Source organism: Semicossyphus pulcher, unplaced genomic scaffold, assembly GCF_022749685.1.
Source record: "Semicossyphus pulcher isolate SPU_LCO1_2020_fin unplaced genomic scaffold, fSemPul1.0.p SCAF_1, whole genome shotgun sequence".
In the NCBI taxonomy this organism is placed as follows: Eukaryota; Metazoa; Chordata; class Actinopteri; order Labriformes; family Labridae; genus Semicossyphus; species Semicossyphus pulcher.
This window is the reverse complement of record NW_027211603.1, coordinates 3,061,348-3,071,127: the sequence shown is the minus strand read 5'-3', so window position 1 is coordinate 3,071,127 and position 9,780 is coordinate 3,061,348. Positions and strand designations below refer to the sequence as shown.

The 9,780-nt window shown below is 40.1% G+C and overlaps 2 protein-coding genes across 2 annotated transcripts; one reads left to right on the top strand and one right to left on the bottom strand.

Annotated features, from left to right (window-relative positions):
* Positions 1–265: 265 nt before the first annotated feature.
* On the top strand, positions 266–5,734 carry mfap1 (microfibril associated protein 1). Its single transcript, XM_069663957.1, has 8 exons — positions 266–444; positions 1,531–1,747; positions 1,856–2,102; positions 2,191–2,378; positions 2,925–3,194; positions 3,282–3,441; positions 4,540–4,629; positions 5,069–5,734. The coding sequence occupies exons 1-8, from the start codon at positions 363–365 to the stop codon at positions 5,246–5,248; spliced, it is 1,434 nt and encodes a 477-aa protein (XP_069520058.1). The 5' UTR covers positions 266–362; the 3' UTR covers positions 5,249–5,734.
* Positions 5,735–5,796: 62 nt separating this feature from the next.
* hypk (huntingtin interacting protein K) lies at positions 5,797–8,554 on the bottom strand. Its single transcript, XM_069663970.1, has 4 exons — positions 8,382–8,554; positions 6,859–6,914; positions 6,574–6,625; positions 5,797–6,002 (listed from the first exon to the last, which is right to left on the bottom strand). The coding sequence occupies exons 1-4, from the start codon at positions 8,541–8,543 to the stop codon at positions 5,907–5,909; spliced, it is 366 nt and encodes a 121-aa protein (XP_069520071.1). The 5' UTR covers positions 8,544–8,554; the 3' UTR covers positions 5,797–5,906.
* Positions 8,555–9,780: the final 1,226 nt, after the last annotated feature.

Sequence of the window (9,780 nt, the reverse complement as noted above, 5' to 3'; positions counted from 1 at the left end):
GAAAAGGTGTGGAGCTGAAGCTAGGGTTTAAGCGGAATTAGTATGTTGAATTGCGTGTCTACTTTAAGCTTGACTCTTTTCTAATCAACCCTCTGACTTTATATTTATTTCTGAAATACATTCCGCTAATGGTAACCAGTAAACTGTAGTGCGCCAGTGGTTCTAAAAGTAGGGTAGATATGACTTTTTGTTGTCTTTTGTTTTTTATTGGGAGGAAAAATCCGTCGGAACAAATCTACTTCCGGTCCGTTCGTCCTCAGTGAGTTAAACTTCCGTTAGCTTGAAGCAACGACGAGCTGATTTTGTCAAAGTGAAATACTAATTTCTATCCTTATTTAGTTGATACTGTCGACCAGGCAACCATGTCTAGTCGCGAAGCCCTCAACATGAAGCTTCCTCCGATCCAATCCACGGCCGGAGCCGTGCCGGTCCGGAATGAGAAAGGTGAGACCTGTCGGTTAGCTAGCAGGCAGCTAGCGGCGTGCTAAGTTAGTTTGCTAGCTTAGCGTAACATGACTGTTATCACGAATTATTCGTCTGAAATTTATGAAAATGGATACTACTTACTTATTGGCTTAATAAGTGAATGCTGCTTGCATTAGTGAGAGTAAAACCATGCAGGCTGCAGGAGCATGTTACTGTCCTTCGCACTGAACAGAGATTGTCAACAATCGCATATGGGTGTTATGTTTGGGTGTCTGAGAAACAAAACTGTTACATGAAATAAACATTAAAAGGACCATGGAGAAGAATCCACCTCTCTCAATATACAACGACAACCTAATCAACAACAAATAGTTTCAATTATATTGATTAACAGATTTGTTCAAGATTTGTTTAGGGGTCATGTTTTTTCTATCTTATACTGTTCAGTTGTTTTAGTTAGATGGATGGTTGCTGGATCTCAGCAATACGCATTAAGTTTCAGATGTGCTCAAGGATGATCAACCATAGTCTGCAACAAAAATACAAAATATTGATTTATTAAACAGTCTATGGTACCACAGCAAAGTATCAAAACTAAAATCGATGCGTTGTACATTCAGGTTTCTGTGACTTTTGGATTTAAGTATCAGTATCAGCTTGTAAAAGGAAACTGGATTTTCTTTCTGGTTGTTTGTTATTTTCATTATTGATGAATCCATCAATTATCTTTTTCCAGTGCGCTTTCTCTAACAATATGCTTGCTTCATTTGAATGCTTGTTTGATGCACCAACTGTTCAAAATCCAAAGAAACTCAATTTAAAATAAAAACAAAACAGAGGAAGTTTTTTTGCCTCAAAATTGTTGGATGATTGATTAGAACGACTGACATTTTAGCTCAGTTGGATCTACTTCACAATCATATATGGTGCATCGTAAAAAATAAAAGACAAGCGGGATGATAATGGATTATTACGTTCTGACCATGTCCAACAAAAATGCAACATTATGGCATCGTTAGTTTTTCTTAGACAGCTGGTAAATAGTTACTTCTTTTGGTATCATTTTATAAACTCTGTTTACAAACATGTCTCTGCACATCCCAGGTGAGCTCTCCATGGAGAAGGTGAAGGTGAAGAGGTATGTGTCGGGTAAACGTCCTGACTATGCACCGATGGAGTCGTCAGACGAGGAGGAAGAGGACTTCCAGTTTGTGAAGAAGGGGAAGGAGATGGAGCCTGAGGTGGAGCTGGAGGAAGAGGAGGTCTCTGACCCCCGTCTCAAACGTTTGCTCAACCGTGTCTCTGAGGACGTGGAGGAGAGGTAACATACAGCACTCAGATTTAATTTAATTTCACTGTAATAATATTTTATTTTTGTGGCTCTGTTATCTTTATCTGACCTCATTCCTTTAAATGTCTTTGTCCTCAGGCTTGCAAGACACAGACAGATCGCAGAGCCAGAAGTTGTGGCTGAGAGCAGCGAAGACTCTGATGAAGGAACATGGCACCCAGAGCGTGAGCGCGAACGTGAGCGCGAGCATGAGCGCGAGCATGAGCGCGAGCATGAGCGCGAGCATGAACGTGAACGTGAACGTGAGCGCGAGCGTGAGCGTGAACGTGAGCGTGAGGAGAGCAGTGAGGAAGAGGAGGAGGAAGAGGAAGAAGTGGATGATGAGGTTGGTATCCATGGTGTTGTAGGTGTGTTTCTCTGTCAGTGTTTCTTTTCTGTCTTTTTTTAAATGTGAACTTTGTCATTCTGTGCAGGAAATTGAGCGCAGACGAGCGATGATGCGGCAGCGAGCTGTCGAACGGAAGAATGAGGAGATGGAGGTGATGGAGGTGGAAGAGGAAGGGAAGTCTGGGGAGGAGTCGGAGTCTGAGTCTGAATATGAAGAATACACGGACAGCGAGGACGAAGCAGAGCCTCGGCTTAAACCTGTCTTCATTCGCAAGTATGAAGTGAACTGTTTGCACATGTTTCTTTACAAACAAATAACCCACAACTCAGGAACCATTAGCATTACCAGCAGCTCCAGTGTAAACAGTAGAAGTAAAGTTCTTGATAAAATACTTAATAAACATATCATTCCTGTGTGTGATAGTTGACTGAGTGAGATATATATTTGAGACTAGAACATAATACTGTTTCTACATCATCTGGGCATTAAGTTAATAATCCAGAACTGTCATGTCTTAGAAATGTCAGTATCGGTTGCTCCCATCAAAGCTTCACCAGTCTAACAAGAAGCATGTAGCTCTAAAGCGAAGCTAAGATGTTGGTCACATGGGCCAGTCTGCTGATAGAAGAAAAAGAAGAGGCTTTCCAAACTGTTTAATGTTCTCTCAATCAATCAACCAATCAGTGCTCACTGAAAAGCACTTTTTTTTACAACATGGTGGAACTATGATATAAAGACATACACATACATGTTGACATATGAGAATTGATAAATAAAGCTGTAGAAGTTAAGTCTGTAACTGCTCTGTTTACCCCACAGAAAGGACAGAGTCACAGTGGCAGAGCGAGAAGCGGAGGAGCTGAGGCAGAGAGAGCTGGAGGCCGAAGCCAAGAGGCAGGCGGAGGAGCGACGGCGCTACACCCTCAAGATAGTAGAGGAGGAGGCCAAAAAGGAGTTTGAGGAGAACCGGCGCACGCTGGCTGCTCTGGACGGTTTGGACACTGACGGAGAGAACGAGGAGGAGGAATACGAAGCCTGGAAAGTCAGAGAGCTGAAACGCATCAAGAGGGACAGAGAGGCCCGAGAAGTGTGAGTAAACACAGATATCAGTCCCTGAGATGACTTCACTTCACTACTGTAATAGTCGGATGGTAACGAGATGTGTTTGTTCCTCAGCATGGAGAAGGAGAAGGCTGAAATCGAGAGGTTCCACAACTTGACGGAGGAGGAGCGCAGAGCAGAGCTCCGTAACAGCGGCAAATTGGTCACTAACAAAGCCACCAAAGGCAAATACAAGTTCCTGCAGAAGTACTACCACAGAGGAGCCTTCTTCATGGTGAGATTAGACCCACTGATATTGTTGATTCTTTATTGTTCTCGCTGCGTTAGGTGAGTTTAAGTTTAAGCTTGGCCTTTTATCTTGTTTTGGATCCACCTTTTAGGGTAACACTTTTTATAGATGGATTAAGCTTCTAATAACATCAAGAGCTGTTCAATTGCTCTATTAACATTTTCACATTAAAGCCAAGTTTAACCTACACAGACGAACATAAAAAGAGCTCATCACTTGATCGTTCTTTTAAAGGTAAATATCAGGCTTTATACAGTAGAAGGGCCAGTGTCAGCTTATCACAGATACATCCATGTGATGCTCAATGAGAAACAAGAACTTAAAGTTCAGAAATGCTGGATAGAAGTTTGACATTTTGGAACAGTGTCTCCATGACTTAGTGTCTCCTTTAGAGAACACAGACTAGTTTCTTTTTCAGCTTTCCTACTGATTATATGAAATGTTAACAAAGTATACAACTTCAGATCTCAAGGAAGCACACACATGAAAATAACATCATATCGGCTCTCCAGGTCACTGCGCCTGCCTGTTTCCAGGGGACGCTCCTTTTGTAACTCTCCGGAGGCAGACATAGTGCACACAGCTCCTTAATGTTTGCTGGCTCACCTCTCATTAGGTCTAAACCCAAAAAAAACTCCCAACGGGGGCAGAGGTATTATGTCTTTTTCACAGGTTCATCCCCGCTCTGCCGTTCACCTGTTCCCCCAGCAGTAGCCTGACCTCTGCTGGTGCACACTGTGCATTACACCCCATCAGTTCTACATAATATCTGCACCAGCTTCATAGAAAAATGATTGTCCAGATTTGTTAAAAAAATGTCTTTTATTGAGTGAGAGGACAGTTGATCGTGTTGGAAACCGGGGAAGAAAGCGGCGGTTGGCGTGCAGCAAAGGGCCGGGGTGTGAGTTGAGCACAGGGCCGCCACATCAAGGACTACAGCCTCTTTACAAGCTGCATGATTTACCCACAGAGCTGAACAGGCGCCTTAGAGCGTCCAGATTTTTGACCTTATTGAAATCATCACAGTGGCAGTTCAGCAGGTCGCTCAGTCGTCATTAACTGTAAACATGATTTCTGTTTCAGGATGAGGAGGACGATGTGTACAAGAGGGACTTCAGCGCGCCCACTCTGGAGGATCACTTCAACAAAACCATCCTGCCCAAAGTCATGCAGGTCTGCTTTCACTCATATTTCATCTGTGTTACACCGATCAGCATGATCCACCTGGGGTTTGTTTTTTAGTACATTTAGTCTTCAAATCTCAGTTTGTTACACTTGCACTGAGGGTTTATACAATGACAGGAAATTATATGGGACTTACAGGTTTCCTGTCTTTATGTGTGTGTTTGGTGGAGGAGGACAACTTGAAGTTAACATCATTAAAACGTGTATGCATGTTGTAACACTATTTTCTCTGCCGTTAAAGGCTTAAACTCCGGGTTTAGTTAAATTTACCTTAAAATATGCTTTAAGTTTAAGTATTTTTAACATATCAAAGAACTAAATATTTTGCATCTGCTTTTTTGTTGAGACAGACTAAATGGTTGACTTGCAACATCCCCCTTTAATGAAGTCACTCTGATTTGACCTGCTGTTTGTTTTCCCACTTAAGGTCAAAAACTTTGGTCGGTCTGGACGCACCAAGTACACCCACCTGGTGGACCAGGACACCACATCATTCGACTCGGCCTGGGCGCAGGAGAGCGCTCAGAACAGCAAGTTCTTCAAACAGAAGGCGGCAGGCGTGAGGGACGTGTTCGACCGGCCCACAGTGAAGAAGAGGAAGACTTAAGATGCGAGACAGACGTCATCAGACTTACTCTGCAGATTCAGAGACTGAGCTGCATCCTGCCGAGTGTGTCCTGGATTTAAGACTGAATCCACCGCTCTGATGAGCTTTTGATGAACCAGGACGAGCACCATCATCGAATGAATCTAAATACATTTTCCACCTGGAACAAAGACTCAAACAACTAAGATGCAGCTGGTTTCAAATCGTTAATGTTCACAATATTACTTTAATGTGGGATCCTGGCTGTCAAATTAGAATACAGCCAAAGTAATGGAGGATTGCTGCGTTTTGAGTTGGGAAACAATCAGTGAAATAATGTTTGTCACATCCAGATAACTGGCTAAGTTTAGAAGCATTGTGTTGTAATCAACTTGTAACATTTAATATGCAGACTCCTGCACCTATTCCCTGCATCTTTTTTTAACAAATAGTGAAGTCACAGGTGTTGGAACTTCTTTTTTGTTGTGAATAAAACTTGTATTTTCATTTCTTTTTTTCTTTGGACGGAGTGAAAGTCTTCAAGTAACATTTCATCATACGCACAAAAGCACAGAAGATCAACTTTTATTGTAAAAAAGAAAAACCACCGAGTTGAGTTCAGTCTTAATGATAAAAAAAAAGACAAAGTGGAGCAGTCCAGTGTGTCGATGGTGTTTGTTCAGTTGGTCAGAGCCACCAGAGCCTCCACCACGTTCCCCATGTGTTCCCTCAGACTGCGCTCGGCCACCGCTCTGGAAATCTCCATCTCTGACATCTGCAAGAGAATTCAGTTATATAGCTGGAGCCAAATCACCACAGATTCATATTACAGCATATAAACATAGGTTTTAAAGGTTTAAAAATGTACATAAAGTAAGTACTTAATGAAATAATGTCGAAGATTTTCATGTTAATGTCTGTTACGTCACTATCGCCGAATGAGGTAACACAATGGTGACTGAGCCTATGGCCCACTGATGAAAGTCTTTGCATTTGCAGTATATAGTGTTATTATGGACTGGGTTTCTGTGGCAACATTTGCAGAAAAAATCACAAGCAGCGCCCAGTTAGTGACGCATTTTCCATCACCCAGCAGTGGTTGGTCTGCCAGAGAGGGTAGGCGGAGCTAAGCGGCTGCTTTTCCGCTCTCTGTAAGTGTTGCGAGTAAACAGTAATCTACTATAGCTGAACAAACAAAGAAAAGATGGATGACTACAGATACAACTTCAACAAGAAGTAAAAATCCAAAGAAGAAGAAACAAACTCGACGCTCAGATGAAGCAAACAGTCTGAAAAAGGAAATGACCTGAACAAATTAATAGTCAAAAAAGGAGAGAAGAACTTACGATTAGTTCTACGTCCTCTTTCTTGATAGTGACTTTGGCCAACTCTTTTTCTCTGAAAGCAAAATAACATACGGTGAGCACAAGTCCAACTTTTGTTGTCAGGGCAGTAACAGAAAACAAATCCTGCAGATTTCAAAAAGTTTTCTGTTAAACTGTTGATTCTCAGCTCGTTTGGTACCTACACGATTAATGTACCGTCCAAAACAGAGAAAGTAAAGAGCTCGTGCTGTAGTTGCACCTGTAACCTTTACATGCACAGGTTGAGAGGAGCAACAGTGACCTTACCTCTCTTGTTTGGCTTTCTGTTCTCGTGACCTCCTGTCTCCAATCACTGACATCGCCTGAACAAAAAGAACAGCGTGTATTGACCCAATTTCCAATATGAAAGCAATTACAGCAGCAATAACACAACACAGGAAGTCCTTTTGTTGGATTTAACTAAAAGTTATTTTTAACAAATGTAAAGAGACTCAATCGGATGGTACATTTGACATATTTAGGACTTTTTTTAAGCTGCTGCACATGACTTTAAATTAATTATGTATTATCTGAAATAACATATATCTGTCATATAATTTTATCCAGCAAAGCAAATAATTTGTGCACATGTCTCACATAATAATACTAACACTGTTACAACTACAACCCCAAATCTTAACAGCTGCCATGTTGTACAAGGAAATGGGAAGAGGGTCTTTCTGACACCTTATATTAGACACAGTTCAAGCATCTGAATCAAGTCAATCAATGTTGCGTTTGAGACAGGACGTAATTAATCCAGCTTTTCTGTCCGAAAGAAGAATTTACTTTTAGTGGTTCAATATCAAACAGCAAAGATGGAGCAACATACAGCATTCAATTAATCCAGTGGAAAAGCTTTGGAAATACCTTTAAAAGAAATATTATTATGCATAAATTGTTGAGTATATTATCTGGAGCTGCTACTATACATTCACCGATTGATTAGTCCATCAACTTTCATTTGCAACATTTGTGAAAGTCAATAATTAATTGAATAATAAAGCAAACACTGAAGCTGCTCCAAAGATCTGAAAAAGGATTGTGTCATCCTTTATCCATACCAATCTAAAGTTAAAGAGGTGCATATAATATACCGTGATGATAATAACTATGGATGACATTCACACCTTCAAATATGGTAAATCTTTAAACCCTAAATTTAGAAGACAAAAATACATACACCTGTTCTTTCAAAAATACTATACTTATTTTTTTTTTTGTCTCAACTAACGTCTATATTTCTTCATGCTTCTCTGTGTCAGAGCAACTGTAATGCCCGAATTTCCCCCCGGGGATAAATCAAGTATTTCTGATTCCGAAAGCACTTTCTGTGAGTACCTTTAGGACTTCACAGTTGGTTTGACCGTTTTCTATTTATTTTAAGCTATTTCCAGTTGTTTAATATGTTTATAAGTGTTAATTATAACTTAATTTAAATATAAAGTTGTTTAGTTTATCTGCACTATTCTCTTTACTTTTGCTGGTTAAAATGACGACTGTCACTGACTGTTTTGAGAATTCAATGTAGTATAAGGAAAAGTGCAGCTTTAGCTAGGTAGCTAAAAGACGATTAGGTATTCAATTATTCGCAAAATAAACTCTTATCGTAGTTAAGCATTTTGTATACAAATATAAATTAAGAACTTTAGAAAATACTTTTAATAAAAGTACATATCTTGCGAACTAAACACATCACAAGGTTTGAACCAGTGATGATGCACCGACAGTGTAGCCACCAGTGGCCGCATGTTACCCGGCTAACATTAACGTGAGCCCGGAGCTCTCACCGTTTCTAAATCGGAACTGGAGATTTCTTTCTCCTCCGCGTAGTCCGTGACTCTCTCCAGATCAGCGGCCCCGCTGTCATGTTTCCGAGGCTTTTCTGCCGGTTTTCCAGTGCAGTTTTCATCGGCTTCCAGGTCCAAATCGACATCTCCCTCAGCCGCCATGATTGCTCCAGTGAGGCCGGAACGAAAAGAAAAGTTCCGCCAACGTGGGAGGAAAAATTGGGTAGGACCGGAATAGAAGGACGACGTAAAGAAGATATCAGTGGATTTTTTTGTTATATTTAGATCAGGGTTAAAAAATATATATATATATATATATATATATATATATGGAGGAGGTGCTTTTGCTTTAATTATAAGCTCATTTTCAGTTAAAGAATAATTAAGTAAAATAAATCTGAATTAGGTCATCCACGTATTTAAACTATAAATGAGTATTTCGGTTTGTGTTGATTTTGGCGCCCCCTGTGGACAAAGCCGTACATCTAATCTCTGCTGATTTAGTCATGTACATGGTGGTTTTTAACAAAAAATCTCACCCTGCTTTATTTAACATTCATATGTATCACTCACTTTAAATATTGTCTTGGAAAATGTAAACAATGGCAGAGTGCAGTTAATAGCTTCGTCTGACACCTACCCCCAGCCATCAGTTTCAGGCATTAAAACAATTAAATCAATCTTGTCGCTGATGGTCTGGTTTGCTTTTGCAGGTCATACAGAGTTATCAGAATTAATTTATGTCTGTTTCATAACGAGCGAAAAATTCCGCACAGGTAAAAAAGTAAAAAAAAAAAAAAGCAAATCAACAGTTTAGAAATACTGTGTTGCTAATGTTTTATATAGCCTACTGCTAGGTAGCTTGTGGATTTCACCAGTTGATCTATAAAGTGTGCTTCACAAATTCTAAAAAAAAAGAAAGAAAAGCAATATAACATAAACAATAGGCTTAAATGCATACCACCTTACACAACACAGTGAACCCAGGCAGCTGTGTGCTTAATCAGATTATTAATCCAGTCATCTGTGTGTTTCTTTGACAACAATAAAAGCAAAAATGTATTTGAAGGAATCTGTAGTGATTCCAAAGACACAAGAAGTAACTTCTTAGCAAAACAGGAAGCGTGCATGTGGGATGGATAAGTGGTTTCCCAGAAGTACAGAAGTACTTTGTGTCTGCAACCTTACACAACATGTTTGACGGAAACACTTTAAAATACTTCAAAGTCCATCAAGGAGAGACTGGCATAAGGTGCTTCCTGGGGAAGAAGGTGCATTATGTGAATTACAAACAGACAATAAATGTTGTTTGTTTTTACTTAAAACCACTGCTTGATTTCTGATTTGATAAAACTCAAATAAGCATGTTTAATACAGTATATTTACGTATGATGTATTT

Excerpts from the sequence above, each read along its gene's own strand:
- hypk (XM_069663970.1), bottom strand. The coding sequence starts at position 8,543 with ATGGCGGCTGAGGGAGATGTCGATTTGGACCTGGAAGCCGATGAAAAC. Across the intron at positions 6,915-8,381 it reads CCAGTTCCGATTTAGAAACG|GCGATGTCAGTGATTGGAGA; the intron begins GTGAGAGCTCCG and ends CTTTTTGTTCAG. Across the intron at positions 6,626-6,858 it reads CAGAAAGCCAAACAAGAGAG|AGAAAAAGAGTTGGCCAAAG; the intron begins GTAAGGTCACTG and ends TTTTGCTTTCAG.
- mfap1 (XM_069663957.1), top strand. The coding sequence starts at position 363 with ATGTCTAGTCGCGAAGCCCTCAACATGAAGCTTCCTCCGATCCAATCC. Across the intron at positions 1,748-1,855 it reads TCTGAGGACGTGGAGGAGAG|GCTTGCAAGACACAGACAGA; the intron begins GTAACATACAGC and ends CTTTGTCCTCAG. Across the intron at positions 2,379-2,924 it reads AAACCTGTCTTCATTCGCAA|AAAGGACAGAGTCACAGTGG; the intron begins GTATGAAGTGAA and ends TTTACCCCACAG.